This window comes from Hemitrygon akajei, chromosome 8 (genome assembly GCF_048418815.1).
Source record: "Hemitrygon akajei chromosome 8, sHemAka1.3, whole genome shotgun sequence".
Taxonomy (NCBI): Eukaryota; Metazoa; Chordata; class Chondrichthyes; order Myliobatiformes; family Dasyatidae; genus Hemitrygon; species Hemitrygon akajei.
In genome coordinates, this window is record NC_133131.1 from 131,390,740 (window position 1) to 131,416,768 (window position 26,029).

The window sequence follows — 26,029 nt, forward strand, 5'->3', positions numbered from 1 at the left end:
CTATAAAAATTTATTAAGTTAATAATTATTAACAGGGTTTGACCTATATTTTGGAAAGAGACTGAGTCCTGTGGTAAAATTTAACAATCTCAAAACTTGTCATCCAATATATACAGAAATGATTTACTTGGATGTTGCCTGAACTCAGGGGGCTGAGTTATGAGGAGAGGTTGCTTGGACTAGGACTTTATTTCCTGGAACATAGGAGATTGAGGAGTGACCTGATAGAGGTATATAAGATCATGAGGAACATGGACAAGGTGAAAGCCTTTGTCCCAGGGAAGATGACTAAAAACAAGAGAGCATAGGTTTAAAATCTGAGGCAAGAGATTTAAAAGGTAATCAGGGGTAGCTTCTTCACAGAAAGGATGGTGCATATTTGGAGTGAGCTGCTAGAAATAGTAACTGATATTGACTCATTAATAATATTTTAAAACATACAGTTAAGTAATTGGATAGGAGAGATTTAGAAGACTATGGACTAAGCATGGGACAAGCTCACAGGGCAACATAGTTGGCATAGATGACTTGGGTCAAAGGGCCTGTTTCCATGCTTCATGTCTCCATAACTTTGCTTGCTGATGCTAAGGTGATTTCAGATCGATCTGGTTATTTGCTTAATTGGATCCCATGATCTTGAACGGTGTACCAGGAAAGATCCTGTCGAAATCTATGCTATATTCAATTTAGAATAATCAAGCACATTCTCATTGACTCTATTTGTAACCGTATCTAGAAATGCAATTCCTTTATTATATCCATGTTGTTTATCCTTGATTAGGGTCTTTTTATACTGGTGTTTCTTACACATTTGAACAATGTTAACTACAAGGCAAGATGCATATTTACAAATCATTACAAAGCTGGAACCATTTTCTTTTAATTTATCAGTCAATGAATTAGAACAAGGGTGGTGTGCACATCTGAGCTCAGCGAACAATTATGCAGCAAAGTCAATTTACTCAGAAAAATCTGCTTAATGAACAAAGCAAACATTGTAATGGACTTGCAGCAACCCGTCTGAAATGCAGAGAATGGAGGACAGTTCCAATTAAATTGTATGCAGAAAATCATTATCAGTCACATGCAGAATTTCACACACTAGCTCAGGATAGCTAGTATCTCACTATATATGCAGTCTCCTATGTGTATGCATCTTTTTTCATTTAGAGATTGACATTATCTTGCAGATCAAAAGATTAATTTAGATGTGCTTGGGTTCAGTACTACTCTATTTGGAGTATTACGCCAGGTTTAACAGTAGCTGATGAATCTTCTAGATCTGCTTGATATATTCCTAAATTTGGATGCTGTTGACCTGACTTAAGAGAACATAGTTGCTGTTGTCCATTTCACAAAAGCATTTCAAATGTTGCTGAAAAGCTCAGTGTAAAGACATAATAGAAAATGTAAAGGTTTTTTTATTCCTTTAGTCAACAGGTAGGATTCATCCATGTAGTGTAAACATCTGCACAGGACCAAATAATGATTATCAGTATCTTAGATGTGATAACCAATTTCATATTGCTTGTTCCACATTCCAACATCAGCAATATCCATTTATGTAGATTATTTAATGTGGAAAATATAAAATGAGGCTTTAGAATAATAGTAACAACATAGAAGGCAGCCACTAATAGTGACTCCATTTAAAAGCAATCCAGCTGTTGCTACTGCATTTCCTTTTTAAATCTTAAATTGAATCTTGATTCCACCTAGTGCCCTACCATTGCTGTCCAGATCTTAACTTCTGACTGCATTAATAAAAATCCTGTTTTTCATTGTTTTACTTATCACCTTTATTGTTCCTTCATCCTGATTCCTGACACTCAGAACAGTCCCTTCTCTCTGTCTGAATTCTTCATGATTTTAAATACTTCTGCCTGATCTGTCTAAAACATCCAAAAACAATGACCTCATCCTGTCTGGTCTGTATAATCCCTCATCCTTGAAGGACTAGGCATATACCTCCTGTGCCTTATCACCTTTCCTTAAGTGTGTCCATCAGAACTGCACGCACATAGCTGAGCTAGAGTTTTAAAAGATTCATTATGACTTCCTTGCTCTTATTTTTCATGTCTTGGTTTATAGACCCTCCTTTCTCTCTCTTGAATTCTAGAAATAACCTCTATATATATGTTCTTACACTTCTTTTAATTTTATGGCCTTCAATCTCAATGGTAAGCCTATAATGTGGCATCTTATGAAATATCTTAGCTCGTTTATATAATATGAACATCGTTTTAGTTATCAACTCAGTTACCATGCAAAAAATTCAGAGTCATCAACCTGACTGCTAGTTCTGACCGTGGTTGTTATTTCACTACAGATCAAACTGGTCTTAGTTACTCAGTTTATCCCACGACTTTTCTTTTGAACAAAGGTTAATATTTGTAATCTGTAGGCATAAGCCCTGAATCTAATAAATAGAAAAATTATGGCCTAGACCTCTACAACTTACTCTCTTCCTTACAATGAATACAGGATAGGCCCTTCAGCCTATGATTATGCTGAACTTATTCACCTGACTCCTAATTAATCTAATCCATTTTCCCTAATCATATTACCATATCTCTTCCTTTCCTGCATCTACCTAGTAGTCTCCTAAACACTCTTGCATTACCTGCTTCAACCACCAGTGTTGGCAGTGCACACTGAATCTACCAATCTTCGTGTTTTAAAAAAATATTGCTTCACATATCTCTTTTTCGCTTCCCCCCCCCCCCCCCACCTTAAAAACATGCCGTCTAGTACCAGACATTTTTAATCCTGGGAAAAAGATGCTTGTTTTCTATCTATGTATTTGCATAATTTTAGCCTCAGCCACCAGAGAAAGCTGCTCCAACTTGTCTTATCTCTCCTCATAACACATACTCTAAACCAGTCAGCAGCCTGATACATCTCCTCCACAGCCTCTCCAAAGTATTCTGACCAATGCTTTATAAAGCCTCAGCATTACATCCTTGTTTTTGTATTCTAATCCTCTTGCAATAAGTGCCAACTTTGCATTTGCCTTCCTTACCACCAACTCAGCCTACAAGTTAATCTTTATGGAAACCTGCACAAGGACTCTCAAGTCCCTTTGCACCTCTGATTTCTGAATTTTCTCCCATTTACAGCTTTATTCTTTCTGCTAATGTGCATGACCATGCACTTCCCTAAACTATATTCCATCTACCACTTCTTTGCCCATTCCCCCAATCTGTGTAAGTCCTTCTGCAGACACTCTGCTTCCTCAGGGCTGCCTACCCCCTCCACCTATACATTCATATCATCAGCAAACTTGGCTACAGAGCCATCAATTCCTTCATCCAAATCACTGATACATAATGTGAAAAGAAGAGATCCCAACACCAACCCTTGTGACAACATCGCTAGTCACCAGCAACCAGAAAAGAGCCCATTTATTCACACTCCTTGCCTCCTGCCAGTCAGCCAATCTTCTATCCATTTTAATATCTTTCTTTTAATACACGGACTCTTGTTAAGCAGCCTCACGTGTGCACCTTGTCAAAGGTCTTTTGAAAATCCAAGTAAACAACATCCTCTGACTCTCCTTTGTCTATCCTGCCTGTTAATTTCCTCAAAGAATTCCAACAGAATTGTCAGGCAGGAGTTTTCCTTGAGGAAACCATGCTGACTTTGGCCTATTTTAAGTATGTCTTTTGGCATGTCTTTTAAGTACCCTGAAACACCATCTTTAATAATAAGCTCCAACATCTTTCCAAAACACTGAAGTCAGGCTAACTGGCCTATGATTTCCTTTCTTCTGCCTGCTTGCCTCCCTCCCTTCTTAAAGAGTGGAGTGATATTTCCAGTTTTCACGTCCTCTGGAACCATTCCTGGATCTAGTGAATCTTGAAAGGTAATTACTAATGCCTCCATAATCTCTTTAGTTGCCTCTTTCAGAACCCTGGGGTACAGTCCATCTGGTCCAAGTGTCTTGCCTACCTTTCAATAGCCATTGCTGTCCTGCCAACATTCCTGATTGTGTCCCCTTCCAATTAAATTTAGCCAGCTCCTCTCTCATGCCTCTTTAATTCCCTTTACCCCACTGTAATACTAATATACCTGATTTTAGCTTCTCCCTCTCAAGCTGCAGAGTGAATTCTTTCATATTATGATCACTGCCTCCTATGGGTTCCTTTATCTTAATCTCCCTAATCAAATCTGATTCATGACCCAGCACCCAATCCAAACATGAGGAAATCTGCAGATGCTGGAAATTCAAGCAACACACACAAAATGCCAGTCCTGACAAAGGGTCTCGGCCTGAAACGTCGACAGTGCTTCTTTCCTATAGATGCTGCCTGGCCTGCTGCGTTCCACCAGAATTTTGTGTGTTACCCAATCCAAAATTGCCTTTCCCGTTGTGGATTCAAACACAAGCTGCTCTAAAAAGCCATCTTGTAGGCTTCCTACAAGTTCCCTTCCTTGGGATCCAGCACCAACCTTATTTTCCCAGTCTACATGCATATAATTATTTAACAATTACAGCACGGAAACAGGCCATCTCGGCCCTTCTAGTCTGTGCCGAACACTTACTCTCACCTAGTCCCACTGACCCACACTTAGCCCATAACCCTCCATTCCTTTCCTGTCCATATACCTATCCAATTTTACTTTAAATGACAATACCGAACCTGCCTCTACCACTTCTACTGGAAGCTCATTCCACACAGCTACCACTCTCTGAGTAAAGAAATTCCCCCTCGTGTTACCCTTAAACTTTTGCCCCCTAACTCTCAACTCATGTCCTCTTGTTTGAATCTCCCCTGCTCTCAATGGAAAAAGCCTATCCACGTTAACTCTATCTATCCCCCTCATAATTTTAAATACCTCTATCAAGTCCCCCCTCAACCTTCTAAGTTCCAAAGAATAAAAACCTAACTTGTTCAACCTCTCCCTGTAACTTAGGTGCTGAAACCCAGGTAACATTCTAGTAAATCTTCTCTGTACTCTCTCTATTTTGTTGACATCTTTCCTATAATTCAGTGACCAGAACTGTACACAATACTCCAAATTCAGCCTTACCAATGCCTTGTACAATTTTAACATTAAATCCCAACTCCTATACTCAATGCTCTGATTTATAAAGGCCAACATACCAAAAGCTTTCTTCACCACCCTATCCACATGAGATTCCACCTTCGGGGAACTATGCACCATTATTCCTAGATCACTCTGTTCTACTGCGTTCTTCAATGCCCTACCATTTACCATGTATGTCCTATTTGGATTATTCCTACTAAAATGTAGCAGTTCACACTTATCAGCATTAAACTCCATCTGCCAACATTCAGCCCACTCTTCTAACTGGCCTAAATCTCTCTGCAAGCTTTAAAAACCTACTTCATTATCCACAACGCCACCTAGCTTAGTATCATCTGCACACTTACTAATCCAATTTACCACCCCATCATCCAGATCATTAATGTATATGACAAACAACATTGGACCCAACATCAACCATGTGTTGATCTGCACTATCTTACTATTTCTAAACCCACCTGCACGTGGCACTGGTAGCAATCCTGAGATTGCTATCCTGGAGGTCCTGTCCTTTAACTTGGCACCTAGCTCCCTAAACTCACCTTTCAGGACCTCCTCACTCTTCCTACCCACCTACATGGACCACAACATCCAGTTGCTTACCCTCCGTCTTGAGAATACAGAGAACTCGATCCGAGGTATCACGGACCCTGGCACCAGAGAGGCAACAGACCATCCGGGATTCTTGATCTCTTCCACAGAACCTCCTATCTGTCCCCCTAACTATCGAATCCCCAATCACTACTGCTCTCCTCTTTTCCCTCCTTCCCTTCTGAGCTGAGGGTCCAGTCTCGGTGCCAGAGACGCAAGCATTGCAACTTGTCCCTGGTAGGTCGTCCCCACCAACAGTATCTAAAATGGTATACTTATTGTTGATGGGAACGGCCACAGAGGTGCTCTGCTCTTCCTGTCTATTCCCCTTCCCTCTCCTGACAGTCACCCAACTAATTGTCTCCTGACTCCCAGGGGTAACTATCTCCCTGAAACTCCTGTTTTCCCGAATGATCAGAAGTTCATCCAGCTCCAGCTCCCCAACACTGTTTGTCAGGAGCTGCAGCTGGATGCACCTTTCGCAGGTGTAGTCATCAGGGACAACAGTGCTTGCCCTGACTTCCCACATACTGCAAACGGAGCACTCAACTGCCGTAACTGCTGCCTCCATTACCTTCTCCTACACTAGTTAGATTAATTAAAGGAGCTTACCCAACCGTACCTCACCTGGAGTGAAGCTCGTACTCAGCCTCTGCTTGCTTTTTAAAATCCCCTGCTGATCTCAGAGACTGACTTTCACACGCTTGCGCAGTCTAGCCTCTTTGCCCCGATCAGTTAAAAAAACAACTTCTCTCCGAGCTTCTTTTACCTCTTCCCTCTCCGCCTCTTGCTGCAATTTAAATAACCATTGAAAACTTCCTCTCCTTTTTAAACCTTTGGCGCGCTTCATATTGAAAGTTTACATGCCTTTTCTGTCTACCATTGTAATTTGTAGCCTGACTACTGTTTAGATGCTTGAATATAACTACCATCAGGGTCTTTTTACCTTTGCGTTTTGTGCAGTTACCCACAAGGATTCTACATCTTCAGATCCCATGTGATGTCTAAGGATCTGATATCATTTTTTCACCAACGCAGCCACCCACCTACTCTGCCTACTTTCCTGTCCTTTTGATACACGTTGTATTCGTGATGTTAAGCTCCCAACTACAATCTTCTTTCAACCATGACTTAGAAATGCCTACAACATCACACCTGCTAATCTCTAACTGTGCTACAAGATCGTCTACCTTATTTCATATACAATGTGCATTCAAATATGACACCTTCTGTTTTGTTTTCATCACCCTTTTTGATTTTAGCCCCGTTACACTTCAGTTAATCCCACTCACTGCATGCATATTGAAATTTTACATGCCGTTTCTGCCTTACCTTTCTCACAGTCTTCTGCCTCTAGTTGTATACCAACTGCCCCATCTCAGCCCTATCAATCTTATTCACATTCCTCAGCCAAATTAGTTCAAACCCTCCCCCACACTCTAGCAAACCTGCCTGCAGGTTCATGTGTAACCCATCCTTTTTGTACAAGTCATACCTTCGTCAGAAGAGATCCCAATGATCCAGAAATCTGAAACCCTGCCCCTGCACCAGTTCTTTGCTGCACATTCATCTGCCAGATCATCCTATTCTTGACCTCAATGGCAGGTGGCATCGGCAGCTATCTAGAAATTACTACCCTGGAGGACCTGCTTTTCAGTTTACAGCCTATATTCCCTATATTCTCTCTTCAGGACCTCCTCTCTTTTCCAGTCTAGGTTGCTGGTGCCAATATGTACTATGACTTTCAACTGTTCTCCTTCCCACTTTAGAATGCCATGGACCCGATCCGAGACATCCCTAACCCTAGCTCCTGGGAAGAAACACTATCCAGGTCTCTTCACATCCACAGAATCCACTGTCTGCTCCTCTAATTATGGAATCCCCTATCGCTACTATACTCATCTTCTTTCTCTCCCCCCTCCCCCCCACCCACCTCCACTGCAACACAGCCAGACTCTGTGCCAGACACCTAGTTGGTGTGGCTTTCTCTTGTTCTCTTGATAGGACCTACCCTGCCTAAAGCTTTGCTGACTGTTTCTAATTAGGCCATACTTCTCCAAATAATCATAAATCTTACCCTAAGAATCTTCTTCTTTAGCTTTCCTGCCACTGACATAAGACTGACTGATTTATAATTTTCTAGAATATTCCTATTTCCCTTCTTGAACAAAAGAGCAACATTAGCTACCCACCAGTTCTGCAGCACCATACCCACGAGTAGCAGACATGCAAACATTTTGGTCAAGGCCCCAGTTCTCTTCTCTCTGAACAACATGTATATCTTATCAGGCCCTAGTGACTTATTAACCTTCATGTTTTCAAGAGATCGAACACTATCTCTTTCCTAAACTTGAAATGCCCTAGCAACTTAGCATGCTCCACTCTGATCTCACTATCCTTTACATTCTTCTCACTATCCTTTACATTCTTCTCATTGGTAAATACCAACACAAGAGTATTCATCCTCTGCCTCTTAAGCACATTCCCTCCATTATCCTTGAGTAGTCCTACACTCTCCTTAGGCATTCTCTTGCTCTTGATTGTGCAGAATGTGTTTGGGATTTCCTTTAATTCTGTCTGCTAGGAACTTTTCATGACTCCCTTCTAGCTCTCCTAAGTCCTTCCCTGAGTTCCCTTGTGGCTCCTTTCTAGTTCTCAAGTGCCCTGTTTGATTCCAGCTTCCTAAGCCTTAAATACACTTTCTTCTTCTTCCTGACTAAACTAACCCCTTGTCTAGTCATCCATTGTTCCCATACCTTGCCATTCTTTTTCCTTCCCTCTTACTGGAACAAACCAGTCCAGAACTTCCATAAGTGTTTGGAGGTATGCTACTTGGATTAGGTGCTGTATCAACTTTAAATCATAGTCATGAAGTTGTACAGCATAGAGGCGGGCCCCTTTAGCACACTACCACATTCATGCTGTCTTTTTTGGCTGTCTATCCTAATTTCATTTGCCCGTATTTAGACCTTCTATGCTTCTCTTATTTAAGAGTCTCTCTAATGCCTTTTAAATATGGTGATCGTATTTGTTTCACAACGTGTACTAGCAGCCTGTTCCAGACATCAATCATGCCTGTGTAAGAAAAGATAGTGCCCTTCAGAACCCATGAAATCTCCTACCTTTCACCTTAAACCGATGTCATCTTGTCTTTGTTAATCCTACCATGGGAAAGTACTCTGAACATCTTCCCAGTCTTTGCATCTAATAATCTCATATGGTTCCATTCAGTAAATACAGCTAGCTTTTCTACCCTCTCCCCTTACCATATTTAGCCTATCCAGAACTTGAATCTTCACTGATGCATTAGTAGCATCATCTTCCTTGATGTATACTGATGTAAGGTACTTGTTTAGTACCTCCACCACCTCCATGAGTTCCTGGACTCTGATCGACTCCGTTCCTCTTAACTGCTTGTTCATATGACTTTGGATTCATTTGCAAACCGGTCTTTTCTCATGCACTTTTTGCTGCTTACATTTTTTACTTTCCCTCTGAACATTCTGTAATCAGCCTAATTCTTGGTTGTGTAACAATCTGCAACTGCAAATGCTCTTTCTTTACAACCTCTATTTTAAGTCAGTTTTATCATCATGGAACTCTCCCTTTAATTTCTTTTTCCTCAGTCCTTGTGGGAATATATCTGACTATAATTAGAACCTCTCCATTTTAAAGAATTTCTGATGTTTGAGTGAATCTTGTCTCTTAGCTTTGATTCCACTTTACCTTCTCACTTCTCACTCCATGAATCTTGGCCCATCTCCAATTAATTATTTTCACCTTGGAGAGTCCTACAATGGTGCGAGAAGGTTTGTGAACCCTGTAGAATTTTCTCTATTTCTGCATAACTATGACCTAAAAGCTCATCAGATCATCATTTAAGTCCTAAAACTAGAAAAAGAGAACCCAATTAAATAAATAACACAAAATGTTCTACTTGTTCATTTATTTATTTAGAAAAATGATCCAATATTACATGTATTTGTTGGAAAAATGTGAACCTTTGTGTTCAGTAATGGGTGTGACCCCTTTGTACAGCAATAACTTCAACCAAATATTTCCAGTAACTGTTCATCCGTCCTGCACCTCTGCTTGGAGGAATTTTAGGCCATTCCTCCTTACAAAACTGCTTCAACCCTGGGATGTTGGTGGGCTTCCTTGCATGAACTGCTTACTTCAGATCCTTCCACAACATTTCTATAGGATTAACATCGGGACTTTGACTTGACCATTCCAAAACACAGATTTTCTTCTTTTTAAACCATTCTGTTGTTGATTTACTCTTGTCTTTCAGATCATTGTCTTGTTGCATCATCCAACTTCTGTGAAGCTTCAGGTGATGGACTGATACCCTGACATTCTCCTGTTAAATGTCTTGATACAATTTTGAATTCAGTGTTCTCTCAACGATTGCAATCTGTCCAGGTCGTGAGGCAGCAAAGCAGCCCCAAACCATAATGCTCCTTCCATCATGCTTCACAGTTGGGATGAGGTTTTGGTGTTGATGTGAAGTGCCCTTTTTCCTCCAAACATAGCAATGTGAATTTCTGCCAAAAAGTTCAACTTTGGTCTCATCTGTCCACAGAACATTGTTCCAGAAGCATTGTAGAACATCCAGGTGGTCTTTTGCAAACTTGAGAAGTGCAGCAATGTTTTATTTTTCCAGAGAGTAGTGGTTTCCTCCATGGTGTCCCTTCTGCGAACATCATTCTTGTTCAGTGTTCTTATAGTGGACATAGGAGCAGAGACTTTAGCAAGTTCTTGAGATATCTGCAGGTCTTCCTACTGTTACCCTTGAGTTCTTTTTCACCTTCTTCAGCATTGCACATACTTTTGGTGTGTTCTTTGCAGGAAGCTCACACCTAAATGAGAGCAGCACTAGTACTGAATTTCCACCATTTGTAGACAATTTCTCTTACTGTGGACTGATGAACACTTGGTTCTTTAGAAATGTTTTTGTAACCTTCTCCAGCTTCATACTTCTCTACAATTTGTCTTCTAAGGTCCTCTGAAAGTTGTTTTAATCGAGCCATGGTGCACATAAACAAATCTTTCTTGAGAAGAGCAGGTTCAGTAAGTAACCTGACTTTGTGTGTCTTTTTTATAGGGCAGGGCACCCCTACAACCCACACTTCCAATCTCATCTCATTGATTGGAACACCTTACTGCTAATAACTTTTATAGAAGGCATACCCAGAGGTTCACATACTTATTCCAACAAATACATGTATTATTGGATCAGTTTTCTCAATAAATAAACAAACAAGTATAGTGTTTCTGGGTTTTAATTGGGTTCTCTTTATCTAGTTTTAGGACTGACATGAAGATCTGATCCCGTTTTAGGTCATATTTATGCTGAAATAGAGAACATCCTACAGGATTCACATACTCTCTTGCACCACTGTATACCCTTTTCCATTGCTATTCTAAATCTCACAATATTCTAACTGTTTACTTTATGTTACTCTGTTGGCACCTTGCTCCATTTGGGCTGATGCATTTCTCAGAACCAAATGCAAAATCCACTATTTAAGGGTGGGAGGCAGCAGAAAGGAAACTATAGACCTGTTAGCCTAACAGCAATGGTAGGGAAGTTATTGGAATCGATTGGTAGGGATGACATTACAGAGTACCTGAAATTACATGACAAGATAGGCCAAAGCCAGCATGGTTTCCTGAAAGAAAAATCCTGCCTAAATAACCTACTGCAATTTTTTGAGGAAATTACAAGCAGGGTAGACAAAGGAGATGTAGTAGATGTGGTATACTTGAATTTTCAGAAGGCCTTTGAGAAGGTGCCGCACATGAGGCTGCTTAGCAAGATAAGATCCCATGGAATTACAGGGGAGTTACTAGCATGGGTGGAGCATTGGCTGATAGGCAGAAAACAGAGAGTGGGAATAAAGGGATCCTATTCTGGCTTGCTGCAGTTACCAATGGAGTTCCACAGGGGTTGGTGTTGGGACTGCTGCTTTTTATGATGTAGGTCAATGATTTGGACTATGGGATTAATGGATTTGTGGCTAAGTTTGCCAATGATACAAAAATAGGTGGAGGAGCAGGTAGTGTTGAGGAAACAGAGAGCCTGCAGAGAGACTTAGATAGTTTAAGGGAATGGGCAAAGAAGTGGCAAATGAAATACAATGTTGGAAAGTGTATGGTCATGCACTTTGGTGGAAGAAATAAACAGGCAGACTATTATTTAGATAGGGAGAGAATTCAAAATGCAGAGGGACTTGTGAGTCCTTGTGCAGTATACCCTAAAGGTTAACCTCCAGGTTGAGTTGATGGTGAAAGTGCGAAATGCTCTATAAGGCACTTGTGAGACCACACTTGGAGTATTGTATGCAGTTTTGGGCTCTTTATTTTAGAAAGGATATACTGACATTGGAAAGGTTCAGAGAAGATTAATGAGAATGATTCCAAGAATGAAAGTGTTACCATATGAGGAACGTCTGGCAGTCCTTGGGCTGTATTCCCTGGAGTTCAGAAGAATGAGGGGGGGATCTCATAGAAACATTCCGAATGTTAAAAGGCAGATTACATATGGCAAAGTTATTTCCCATGGTAGGGTAGTCTAGGACAAGAGGGCATGACTTCAGGATTGAAGGACGTCCATTTAGAACAGAGATGCGGAGAAATTACTTTAGTCAGAGGGTGGTAAATCCCTGGAATTTGTTACCACAAATGGCTGTGGAGGCCAAGTCATTGGGTGTATCTAAGGCAGAAATAGATAGGTTCTTGATTAGCCAGGGCATCAAAGGGTATGGGGAGAAGGCAGGGGAGTGGGGATGACTGGAAAAATTGGATCAGCCCATGATTGAATGGCGGAGCAGTCTCGCTAGGCGGAATTCTACTTCTGCTCCTATATCTTATGGTCAAAAAGCTAAGTTCTGTGTTTGGCCAAAAGTGTGGTGAGCAAGAAAGTTCTCCTGATCATACTTCCAAAACCAGTATGCAAAAGAAGCTTTGCAAATACAAATTCAAAATAAAGAAATAATAAATACATACATACATATATAAGCAATAGATATTGAGAACATGAGATGAAGGGTCCTTGAAAGTGAGCTTGATGGTTGAGGTTTAATTAACTGGGTGGTGGGGTCCTTGATAGTGGATGCTGATTTTCTGTGCCACCATACTATATAGATGTGCTTGATGGTAGGGAGGGCTTTTCTCATGATGGACTGGTCAATATGTACTACCTTTTGTAAGAATTTCCGTTCAAGGGGATTGGTGTTTCCATTCCAGGCTGTGATGTGGCCAATCAATATACTCTCCACCTCACACCTTTAGAAGTTTTGCAAAGTTTGCCATGCCAAATGTTTGCAAACTTCTAAGGAAATAGAGCCACTACCGTGCTTTCTTCATAATTGCATTTTGTGCTAGGCCCAGGACAAATCTCTGAAATGATAACAGCGAGGAATTTAAAGTTGCTGTCCCTCTCTGAGAATTGGGAATTGGCTCCTGGATCTCCAGATTTCTTCTCCTGAAGCCAATAATCAACTCCTTGGTCTTACTGACATTAAGTAAGAGGTTGTAGTTGTGGCACCACTCAACCAGATTTACAATCTCCTTCCTTATATGCTGATTCATCACCACCCCCCTAAACCCTAACCTCCACACTCCTGTCTCAACCATTTCCTCTGGCAGCTCATTTCATATACTGTCCACCTTTTGGATGAAAAAGTTACCCCTCAGGTCCCTATTAAATTTTTTCCCTCTCACATTAAATATATGCTCTCTGGTTCTTGATTCCCTAACCCAGAGACTTTGAAGAGGTTACTTGCAGGTTGGCAAAACTTGTACAAAAGGAGAGCTTCACGGTTCTTCAGACATTCCAGAGGGATATCAGCATTGGAAGCAGAGCACTGTGAGTAAAAGTACAGAAGGGGAGGCAGGGTGGTCATTGTTGGAGTAGGCCAGCAGTGAGAGTAGGAGCATTAGACTGACTCAGGAGGCTTCACAATAATAGGGTGAAGCTGAAGAAACAGTTTAGAGGATTTGGTCTTGGTTTCCCACTGTACAGTGCAGGCAAGATGGCAGATGTGGCAGTGGAATGCTCCTCCTGTAGGATGTGGGAATTCATGGAACCTGATAGTCTCCCTGATGACCACACCTGCAGAAAGTACAGCCAACCCCAGCTCAGGAAAGACCACATTAAGAGCTGGAGCTGGAGTTGGATGAACTTAGGATCATCCAGGAGGCAGAGCAATTGATAGATACAACTTGAGCAGATGATTGCACCCAGAGTGCAGAATTCGGGGAGTAGATGCATGAACATCGAGACGGGTGAAGGGAGAATGAAATCAGTGCAGGGCCCCCCTTTGGCTATTTCCCCCAACAACAGGCATACCCCTATGGGCAGTGCTGAGGTGGGATGACATATCTGGGTCGACAATGGTCGGCTCTGAGCCTCTGAAGAATAGGATGAAATCAGGCAGAACAATAGTCACAGGGGACTCGATAGCTAGGGGACAGATAGGAGATTCTGCGGCAGCAAAAGAGACACCAGGATAGTGTGTTCCTCCCAGGTGCTAGGGTCCAGGATGTCTGTGAGCTGTTGCAGAATATTCTTAAAGGGAGGGTGAGCAGCTAGAGGTCATGGTATATGTTGGTACCAATGACATAGGGGTTGAGGTCCTGTGCAGTAAGTTTAGGGAGTTAGGGAGGTTCCAGTGCCATGAGCTTGAGATTATAGAAACCAGGAGATTATAGACCAGTGAGTCTTATTTCAGTAGTGGGCAAGTTGTTGGAGAAGATCCTGAAAGCCAAGATTTATGAGCATTTGGATAGCATTTCGTTAGGGATAGTCAGCATAGCTTTGTCAAGGGTAGGTCATGCCTTACGAACCTGAATGAATACTTTGAGAATGTAACAAAACACATTGATGAAGGTAGAGCAGTGGATGTAGTGTATATGGATTTCATCAAGGCATTTGATAAGGTTTCCCATGCGAGGTTCATTCAGAAAGTAAGGAGGCATGGGATCCAAGGAGACTTTGCTTTGTGGATCCAGAATTGGCTTGCCCACAGAGGCAAAGGGTAGTTGTAGATGGTTTGTGTTCTGCATGGACTAGTGCTGTTCCACAGGGATCTGTTCTGGGACCCCTCCTCTTTCTGATTTTTATAAATGACCTGGATGAGGAAGTAGAAGGGTGGGTTAGTAAGGTTGCTGATGACACAAAAGTTGGGGTTGTTGTGGATAGTCTGGAAGGTTGTCAGAGGCTACAGCACAACATCGATGGGATGCAGAACTGAGCTGTGAAGTGGTAGGTGGAGTTCAACCCAGATGAATGTGAAGTGGTTCATTTTGGTAGGTCAAATTTGAAGACAATATGATATAATGGTAAGACTCTTGGCAGTGAGGAAGATCAGTGAGATCTTGGGGTCTGTGTCCATAGGACACTCAAAGATGCTGCGGAGGTTGACAGTGTTGTTAAGAAGACGTATGGTGTGTTGGCCTTCAATAATCATGGGATTGAGTTCAAGAGCTATGAAGTAGTGTTAAAGCTACATAACACCTTTGTTAGACTCCACTTGGAGTACTGTTTTCAGTTGTGGTCACCTCACTACAGGAAGGACATGGATGCTATAGAGAGAATGCAGAGGAGACTTACAAGGATGTTGCCTGTTTTGGAGAACATCCTTATGAGAATAGGTTGAGTGAACTTGGTCTTTTCTCCTTGGAGCGATGGAGAATGAGAGGTGACCTGATAGAGGTGTACAAGATGATGAGAGGTATTGAGCGTGAGGATCACCAAGGCTGAAATGGCTAACGTGAGGGTGCATAGTTTTAAGGTGCTTGGAAGTAGGTACAAGGGGGATGTCAGGGGTAAGTTTCTCACACAGAGAGTGGTGGGTGCATGGAATGCACTGCCAGGGATAGTGTTGGAGGCGGATACAATAGGGTCTTTTAAGAGTCTCTTAGATAGGTACATGGAGCTTAGAAAAATAGAGGGCCATGCAGTAGGGAAATTTTAGGCAGTTTTTAGAATAGGTTACATGGTTAGTACAATGTTGTGGGCCAAAGGGCCTGTAATGTGCTGTAGATTTCTATGTTTTTTTTTGTTTCTAACCCAGGGAAAAGGAATGTATCTATGCTGCTCATGATTTTATACTCTCATTCTCCTACGCTTCACTGATTAAAGTCCCAATCTACTCAGTCTTGCTCCTTAACTAATAAAGTTTATAGTTGGGAATTTGATATCCAAAGGTACATATTGTATTGAAAGGACAGACACATAGGCAGAGGGAGTGGCATGGCTCTGTTGGTAAAAAAAAAGAAATCAAATCATTAAAAAGAAGTGACATAGGATCCTGGTGGATAGAGTTAAGGAACTGCAAAGGTAACTGATGGGAGTTATATACAGGCCTCTAAAGAGTAGCCAGGATGTGGGCTACAAATTACAATACGAGATAGAAAATGCGTATCAAAAGGGAAATGTTATGATAGTCATAGTAATTCAATATGCTGGTAGAATGGGAAATTCAGGTTGATGCTGATTTTGGATCCCAAGAGAGGGTATTTGTGAAATGACTGTGAGGTGACTTTAGAGCAGCCTGTGCTTGAGCCCACTAGGGGATCATCTGCTATTCTGGATTGGGTGTTCTGTAATGAACCAGATTTGATTAGGGAGCTTAAGATAAAATAACCCTTAGGAAGCAATGATCATAATATGATAAAATTCACCCTGCAATTTGAGAGGGAGAAGCTAAAGTCAAATGTTTCAGTATTACAGTGGTGTAATGGGAATTATTGAGGCATGAGTGAGGAGCTGGTCAAAGTTAATTGGAAGGGGCCACTGCCAGGGATGACGGCAATGCAGCAATGGCTGATGTTTCTGGGAGTAATTCAGAAGCCATAGGATAGATACATTCCAAAGAAGTAGTATTCTGTAAGCGAGATGACATACATGTGGGTGACAAGGGAAACCAACATAAAAGCAAAAGAGAGGGCATATAATAGACCAACAGTTAGTCGGAAGTTAGGGGATTGGGAAGCTTTTCAAAACCAACCAGTAGGAATCTAAATAGCCATAAGGAGTGAAAGGATTAAGTTTGAAGGTAAGTTAGCCAATAATATTAAAGAGGATACCAAAAGCTGATCAGATATGTAAAGAGTAAAAGAGTGTAATAGTAGATATTGAATCGTTGGAAAATGACATTGGAGAGGAAGTTATGGGGGATAAGGAGATTGTGGACGAACTGAGTAAGTATTGTGCATCGGTCTTCACTGTGGAGGACACTAGCAGTATGTCAGGTCAGGAGTGTCAGGGAGCAGAAGTGAGTGCAGTTGCTGTTACTAGAGTGAAGGTGCTTGGAAAGCTGATACGTCTGAAGGTACGTAAGTCACCTAAACCAGATGGACTGCTCCCCAGGTTCTGAAAGAGGTAGCTGAAGAGATTGCGGAGGCATTGGTAATGATCTTTCAAGAATCACTAAATTCTGCTGTGGTTCTGGAGCACTGGAAAATTGCAAACGTCATTCCACTCTTCAAGACAGGAGGGACGCAGAGAAAGGAAAATTTAAGCCAGTTGACATGTCCTCAATGATATGGATGAGGTTTTGAGGTTCTTGAGGCACATGATAAAGTAGACCAAAGGCAGCGTGGTTTCCTTAAGGGAAAATCTTGCCTGAGAAATCTGTTGAAATTATCTTGGGAAATAACAAGCAGGATAGTTAAAGGAGAATCAGTTGATGTTGTGTACTTGGATTTTAAGAAGGCCTTTGAGAAGGTACCATGCATGAGGCTGCATAGCAGTATAAGACCCCATGGTATTACAGGAAAGATACTAGCATGGTTAGAACATTGGCTGATAGGCAGGAGGTAAAGAGTGGGAATATAGGAGGCCATTTCTGATTGGCTGCCAGTGACTAGTGATGTTCTGCAGGAGGTCAGTGTTCTTTTTACGTTGTATGTCAATAAATTGGATGATGAAATTGATGGGTTTGTGGCCAAGTTTGCAGATGACACGCAGATAGGTAAAGGGACAAGTAGTTCTGAGAATGCAGGGAGGCTACGAAGGACTCAGGAGAATGGGCAAAGAAGTGACAGGTGGAATACAGTGTCAGCAAGTGTATGGTCATGCACTTTGGTAGAAGGCATAAAAGCATAGACTATTGTCTAAATGGGGAGAAAATTTAAAAATCTGAGGTGCAAAGTAACTTAAGTCCTCGTGCAGGATTCTGTAAAGGTTAACTTGCAGCTTGAGTTGGTGGTAAGGAAGGCAAATACAATGTTAGCATTCACTTCGAGAGGACTAGAATATAAAACAAGGATGTAGTGCTGAGCCTTTACAAGGCACTGATAAGAGGCCTCACTTAGAGGATTGTAAGCAGTTTGGGGTCCCATATCTAAGAAGGAATGGGCTGACATTGGAGAGGGTTCAAAGGACGTTTATGAAAATTACTCCAGCATTGGAAAACTTATCATATGAGTGTTTGGCTCTGGGCCTGTACTGTACTTGCTGGAATTTAGAAGAATACGGGGGATCTCATTGAAACCTATCAAATGTTCAAAGGCCTCAATAGCGTTGATGTGGAGAGGATGTTTCCTCTAGTTCTGGACCAGAGGGCACAATCTCAGAATGGAGGGACGTCTACTTAGAACTGAGTTGAGGTATTTCTTTAGCCAGATGTGGAACTCATTGTCACAGGCGGCTGCAGAGGCCAGGTCATTGAGTGTATTTAAGGTGGAGGGTGATAGATTCTTGATAAGTCAAAGCATGAAAGGGGATAAGGAGAAGGCAGGAGAAATGGAGTTGAAAGGGAAATAGATCAGCCGTGATCAAATGGTGGAGCAGACTCAATGGGCTAAATTACCTAATTCTTCTCCAATGTCTTACCGTCTTATAATTCAAACCTGACAACATCCTCCAAAATCTCTCTGCTCTTTCCAGCTTAATGGCAGGGTGACCAAAGCTGAACACACTGGTCCGAGTGGAGCTTCACTAATATATTGTATGACTACAACACAACCACGACATTATGGACTCAGTGCCTGATTGAAGGTCAGCATACCAAAAGCCATCCTCTCCACTGTGTCTACTTATGACTCCACTTTCAAAGAATCAAACACTTGTACTACTTGTTCTAAAACATCCTCCAGGGTCCCACCACTCACAATGAAAGTCCTTCCCTCATTTGTCTTCCCAAAGTGTAATACCTTGCACTTATCCAAATTACATTCCATTTGCCATTCTGTAACCTATTTACCTAACTGATCAAAATCCCTCTGTACATCCTGAATCTTTCCTGAAGACTGTACATCCTTTCAATTTGAAATTTATTCCAATTTTTCTTGAAGCAAGTTCTCTCTTATTGCTGCAGGAATAATTGTGCCTACAGCTCACCAACTTTGTTTACACACTTCCTAGGTTTACATACAGTACAGTTCATGTTTTATTATTTTACAACATTGAGTCACAGTGGATTTAATTTGGCTTTTTTACATTGATCAACAGAAAAGAGCTTTTATGTCAAAGTGAAAACAGATCTTGACAAAGTGATCAAAGTTAATTACAAATATAAATCAGAAAATAATTGATTGCATAAGTATTCTCCCCTTTAATATAACACACCAAATTATCACTGCTGCAGCCATTTGGTTTTAGAAGTTACATAATTGGTTAAGGTGTTTCAATTGATTGTAGTAAAAATACACCTGTATCTGGAAGGTACAACTGCTGGTGAGTCAATATCCTGGCATAAACTGCACAATGAAGATAAAAGAACACTCCAAGCAACTCCAGAAAAAGGTTATTGAAAAGCACGTCAGGAGATGGATACAATAAAATTTCCAAGTCACTGAATATCCATTGGAGTACAGTTAAATCAGTCATCAAGAAATGGAAAGAATATGGCACAGCTGTAAATCTGCCTAGAGCAGGTCATCCTCAGGAACAGAGTGACCATGCAAGAAGCCAAACACCACACAACATGAGAAATACAGCATCCTTACCATGAAGCATTGTGGTCACTGCATCATGCTATGGGGATCCTTCACTGCAGCAGGCCCTGGAAGGCTTGTGAGGGTAGGGCGTAAAACAAAAGAAGCAAGATACGGGGAAAACCTGATGCAGTCTGCAAGAGAATTGCAACTTGGGAGAAGATTTGTTTTCCAGCAAGACAATGACTTCAAGCATCAAGCCGAAGCTACACAGGAATAGCTTAAAAACAACAAAGGTGATGTCCTAGAGTGGTCAAGTCAGAGTCCAGACCTCAATCCAATTGAGAATTTGTGGCTGAATTTGAAAAGGGCTGTTCATTCATGATCATCATGCAAACTGACAGAGCTTGAGCAGTTTTATGAAGAATAAGGACAAATTGCAGTGTCCAGATATGCAAAGCTGATGAGACCTGTCTAGCACAGACTCAAGGCTGTAATTGCTGCCAAAGATACATCTGCTAAATACTGACCGAAGGAGTTGAGTAATTATGGAATCAATTATTTTGTGTTTAATAATTGTAATAAATTTAGATCAATTTGTTTTCACAATGACGTGAAAGAATCTCTTCTGTTGATGTGTGTCAAAAAATACAAATTAAATCCACAGTGATTCAATGTTGTAAAACAATAAAACTTTTATTTAGAGGCACTGTATATGCAAGTGCACCTGAGAGTTCTTTATATTCTTGTTTAGCTTGGCTCTGTCTAGTAATCTACTTTTTTGACACTATTTGCCTTTCCCTTGATGTGTAGCTACTTTTATTCTTTGTAATGTTACATCCCAATATTTAACCTACTGCCAAGTTAGTGTAAGCAGTTGCAAAATGCCCTGTGAGGACATTGGTCCCAGTTCTGTTTAGGTGCTGTTGGCAGGCCTGTATGGAGCCCACCTCCTCCAGAACAGGTCCTAATGATCCAGAAAATTAATCTTCCTTCTTGCACCATCTTCTCAAACATTCCATTATCCTCATATTTCTATACTCATTAATGCAAGGAATAATCTGGAGATTGTTGTTTTTTGATGTGCTAAAATCCACTTGCTGGAGCTTCCATGCCTGTGCTCCCACCCTAGAATTTCTGCAGCTGCTCTGTGATACTCAATAAAAAAAACATACCATCCTTACCAACATACCAACACACCTACACTCTGTCCGCCAGCGAAAGCAGGACCTCCCAGTGACCACACATTTTAATTTCATGTCCCATTCCCATTCTGATATGTCTATCCATGGCCTCCTCTACTGTCAAGATGAAGCCACACTCAGGTAGGAGGAAAAACACCTTATATTCTGTCTGGGTAGCCTCCAACCTGATGGCATGAACATTGACTTCTCTAACTTCCATTAATGCCCCTCCTCCCCTTCTTAACCCATCCTTGATTTATTTTCCCCCCTCTTTTTTTCTCTCTGCCCATCACTCTTTGCCTGCTCTCCATCTCCCTCTGGTGCTCCCCTCCCCCTTTCTTTCTCCCTAGGCCTCCCATCCCATAATCCTTTCCCTTCTCCAGCTTTGTATCCCTTTTGCCAATCACCTTTCCAGCTCTTAGCTTCATCCCTCCCCCTCCTACTTTCAAATTTCTTACTATCTCTCCTTTCAGTTAGTCCTGACGAAGGGTCTCGGCCCGAAAAGTCAACAGTGCTTCTCCATATAGATGCTGCCTGGCCTGCTGTGTTCCACCAGCATTTTGTGTGTGTTGCTTGAACATAACATCCTTGACTTATTTCAACATCTAAGAAACATTTGTCCAATCCCTACAATTATTGTGGAATCTCTTATAAATGTTGTTCCTTCCCTGTACAGTTGGTGCAGTCATCTTGATTCAAATTTGCCCTGCAGTGAAAACTGTCATCAGTACACAAAAATCAATATTAACTGAAGAGGGACTGCTGGTCTAACTACCTGCCTGCTCTGTATCATCTGTCTGGCAATCACTGATTTCCTATTTGCCTTCAACTATATGATGAAATATGCTGTCCATGAAAGACTCATCCACACAGATGGACTTTAGGGGTTTCAGATGTTGCTAAAGTTCCAAAAAACCAGAATTTGAGTTTCTCCATTTAATGACACTACCTGTGGTGTTTGCCCAGGTCATGGAAAGCATTCTAGAGTTTCCACATGAAGCAGGGTTGCATTTCATGGGCCTTAGGTACCCTGCAGGCCTCCATTTGCTAGACTTAATCAACAAAGTAACATTTTAATTATATTTTTTAGATTGCTTACTGCTTTACTGGCTCCAGAAGTTTTAATTCTGCAACTCTGAAACAAATCTTTCTTTAAATGTGACTATTTCCCACATTTTAAAAATTGAAGCCTTTCCAAATGCATGAACTAAAGAAAAGACATGTAGAGATTGTAGCCAATACTATTGATGGTTTGGTGGTTACAGGAAAATAAAATAATTTGTATTTGTATTGGAGACTGGATTTATAAAAACTAAAAAACGTGGCACAAGAGCAATTATATAAAAATGCATTGAAAAATAATATTGGAGTATATTTATAAAGATAAAAGTTTTAACATGAATTGGAAATGAAAAATCTAATAACATATGCTCTTAATGGGTCATCACCAATTTCCACAACTGAATTTTTGATGATATCTGCAAAAGTTGAGCTAAGGTAACGTTATAGTAACATTTGGAGATAAAATATAGGAAGATTATGTAGGTGGAAGTGGTTGGAGTGAGAAAGGAATGTTACATTTGGTTATTAAGTAGGACGGTAATTGGTGGAGTCATAGGTTAGCAAATTATGAGGCCACAAAAAGCTTAGAGATATGGGTAGATTAAATAAATGGGCAAGAAATTGGAAAATTAAGTATAATAAGGAAAATATGAGATTATTCAGTTTGGAAGGAAGAACACAAAAGCAAATTGTTATTTAAGAACGAGACTAAAAAATTTGCTACAAAGGTATTTTGAGTTCATAATACATGAAACAAAACATAGCATAGAGGTACAATAAGTTACTAGTAAGGCTAATGGAATTCTGTCCTTTATTGCTAAGAGTACAGAGGATTATTTAAATGTAATTAGACAGGGTGCTGGTAAGCTCATGACTGTAGTACTGACTGTAGTTTTGGCCCCCATTTGTAAGGAAGAATCAGCAGTAGTTTACTGGGTGGATTCTCGGAGGAAGTAACTGATATAATGAAAACATGTTCACTAGATTGGCCTATGCTCATTGTAAAGAAGATTGAGATTTGAGGGGGATTGGAAGGGTGAGTGCTGAAAGGATAATTCACTCACTTGAGATAGCCAGAATTTCAAACAAAGCAGTTGATCATTTAAAATACCAATAAGGAAAAAGCAATTCTCTGAAAGTTGTGAATTTCTAAAAATCTCTACCCTGTATTGCTATGGGAGTGGAGTAATGGAATATGTTATAGGCCGAGACTGACACACATTTAAACTACAAGGTAGTCAAGGGTAATGGAAGCAAGCAGGAATGTGGTTGAGGGTAAGTTTGGATTTACCATGATCTTATTGAATAGTATAGCCAACATAAAAGGCTGACTCCTTTTTCTTATGTTCTTATATTATTGCCAACCTGCTGCTCAGCAATGACATTACCTTGTCTCTTATATTTTTACCTGTTTTGATTCATGTACTGATAACTGAAAGATATAAGAGGATTTGTTGTTCATATGCGGTTAATTTGAAATGCACATTTTCTTATGCCTTTCTTTAAATTTAGGAACAACATCACGCTCTGTTTTATCAGATAATGCAGCAACAGCACCACCAACATCAGCATGAGCTGCAGCAGCTACAGATCACTGGGACAACACACATTCCTATGAGTAACCTACTGGCAAGTGCCCAGACACAGCCACTTCACTCAGCAACTCCTAACCCTTTCATATCCATTCATAGTGAAGCTTCCACACCAAAAGTTCCAGTAAGTTTAACATCTAGAAACAGCAATTTTTTAAAAAAACAATTGTAGTTCAGGACAAAATCTATTTTATCTTTATAGGTCTAATTGGATTATATTTCAAAGTTAAAGTCAAACACAATCTGATTTAAATGAGTCTTGGTTCAAACACATGTTCCTGCATTTAGCTTAATAAAATTGTTTTTAAAAAGCTTCATAAATATTTTTGATATTAATGCTTTAAAATGCAGAATATTTTTTAAAATAACATGGTTTTATGAGGTAAAATTTAAGTTGGTGTGGATTAATTTTAAACATATCTTTTTGTTTCTTTCCAGAGGCTCAATGAAAAAGGTAGCCCTGTCACACAAGAGAAGAGTTGACACAGGACTTTCAAATTCCAGAATGTGTTTTGTTGTAGCAGCTCAACCAGCTGCGTAATGGATGAATCTTACTCAGTGTTTAGTTGGAATAATTGTGGAAAATACACTGGTTGTCACACTAGAACATAGAACCAAAATAAACTTCCATAAGCCATTCCTAAATTGTCACATGTGGTTTACTAGTTTTGCAGCTTAATTGCACTAACATAAAACTTTTGGTATGCAGGAATCTGAAAAATAAATTCATTATGACCACCAGTAAAACATGAATTAATAAGATTTTATGCTTCTATTTGTGTATTTTGATACCAGTATAATTATGATTTTTAAATGCAAAACTAAATCTTATAAATGTCAAATTCAAGTTACACTTCAAAAAGTGACACAGTGATTTTACCTGGTCCTGTTGATGTGATGAACAGGCCTTGGGAATTGCATTTTCCAAGTTTTTTGTTGCATGCATTTTGTGTTGTGCTCTGTCCCTTTGCTGTGAATGTTTCCAGGACCACTTCGAGCATGGGTACTCAGTTGTGGTGCAATAGGCTTCTGAGATTTTTGGTCACTGGGGGACCAGATCACTCTATAAAAGAGGAAGAAATGGATTAGCCTGCTGCTGGGCAAGATTCCTTTGAGAGATGTGTTGGCTGTCAGCCTAACCAAGTGCCTGTTGTGAAGTCCATTGTGAAATAGCTCTGGACAGCTGAGTATGCACTCAATCACAATTCCTGTTACAACAGCAGGAATTTTTCTTCTTGGAAAGAATTCCCAGCTCTCCGTGGCCAAACCAACCCCCTCTACATAAACTTGCAGTTGGTAATAATTAGTTTCAAGGTTGAATGTTGCACAGTTTGTATCTCTCACCTGTAAATATGCTTTGTGAATTTCATAATTCATAACAAATTGAAATAAAACATCAATATTTTGGTTTGTAATATTTCTAATTAGCAGTTATGCAGTTGAGTGGGAAAGTATCATTTTATTAATTTATTTTTATACATGCTGGGGAATTTTAGAAAAAAGCATTAAGACCAACTGGATTTTGTAGATATTGACAAAGAAATCAGCGTGGTTCATTTTAGATTCTTACTTTCAACCCACTGATTGATCTCTAACAAACTTTGTACAGATTTTGAAGACATTTTGCTGTAGTGTTTATTTTGCTTAGTTGTAAAATATCAAATGTATTGAAGAATGATATAAAAGTTGTCTCAATTATTAGTAATATTTGCTTATGAGCATACATTACTGGTTTGCTAATAATTGAGGGGCTAAAACCATTATTACAAATTAGGTTTTATGGAAAATGTACCTAATGACTTCTTTACTGCCTCCTGTGGCCTACAACAAAAGTTAGCTTACATTTTATTTATTTGTTGCTTAAATAATGGTGGTGTTGTATAAATATTTTCTGAGTGTTTTTGGATTCCAAAGAAATTTTACTTGTGTTTTAACAGTTTTTGTATGTTCAGTTTTTCAGCTGACCTATTGTACATGAAAAATTAAGTTATCTCAAAGTTAATTCTCTGCATATAAAAGTAAAATTAAATTTTTAAAATATTTTTAAGAAAGATGTTCATTATTTTGCACCCTACATTATGATTATGTGACACATGGGCTGGCCAGTAGCTCTTGAACTTGGCCCACTGTTCAGTAACTGTTTTGCTGCCTATAATCATAGACTCCACTGAAAAAGATTGTCTTTCTGAATCTTTGAACATGTTTATTGCTTTTGTTTCTCCAGGCTAGAGAGTTTCAGAAATTACTTCTCATTTCCCTTTTTTTGAAATGATTTCTCGTAGTTTCTTATAGATATTGCCACAAGAAGCAACATTATTATCTCAGTACCTATAGGACTTGCATACCATTGGTATAAACTTGGATGCATTTTTGTAATGACATGAAAGCAGTGGTTCATAATCTCAGACATGATAACTTCAAATGACTGAGTTAGAAAGTAGACATAAAAGTAAAATATAAAATACTTGGCATGCTACCCGACAACAGCGAAGCTGCTGGTCAGTCACAGGAATTTTCCAGACAGTTTAACTTGTTAAATATAGTTGCTTTTGACATCAAGAATTTATATACAGGACCAAGAAGCATATTTACCAAGCCTCTGTATGTGGGCTTTCATTCAAAATTGACTTACAAGTGGTCTTCTTCATACTATGTACT

At 40.1% G+C, this 26,029-nt stretch overlaps 1 protein-coding gene across 8 annotated transcripts in view; it reads left to right on the forward strand.

The window, feature by feature from the left end:
• mllt10 (MLLT10 histone lysine methyltransferase DOT1L cofactor) overlaps positions 1 to 25,404 on the forward strand; it is a 281,282-nt gene extending 255,878 nt beyond the window's left edge. For 7 of the 8 annotated variants that reach the window (XM_073054633.1, XM_073054634.1, XM_073054635.1 and 4 more), the window contains 2 exons: positions 23,292 to 23,495; positions 23,810 to 25,404. In XM_073054633.1, coding sequence (XP_072910734.1) covers positions 23,292 to 23,495; positions 23,810 to 23,854 — 249 coding nt within the window. In that variant the 3' untranslated portion in view covers positions 23,855 to 25,404. The remainder of the gene's footprint in view (positions 1 to 23,291; positions 23,496 to 23,809) is intronic. The other variant, XM_073054638.1, reaches the window with a different exon arrangement.
• Positions 25,405 to 26,029: the final 625 nt, after the last annotated feature.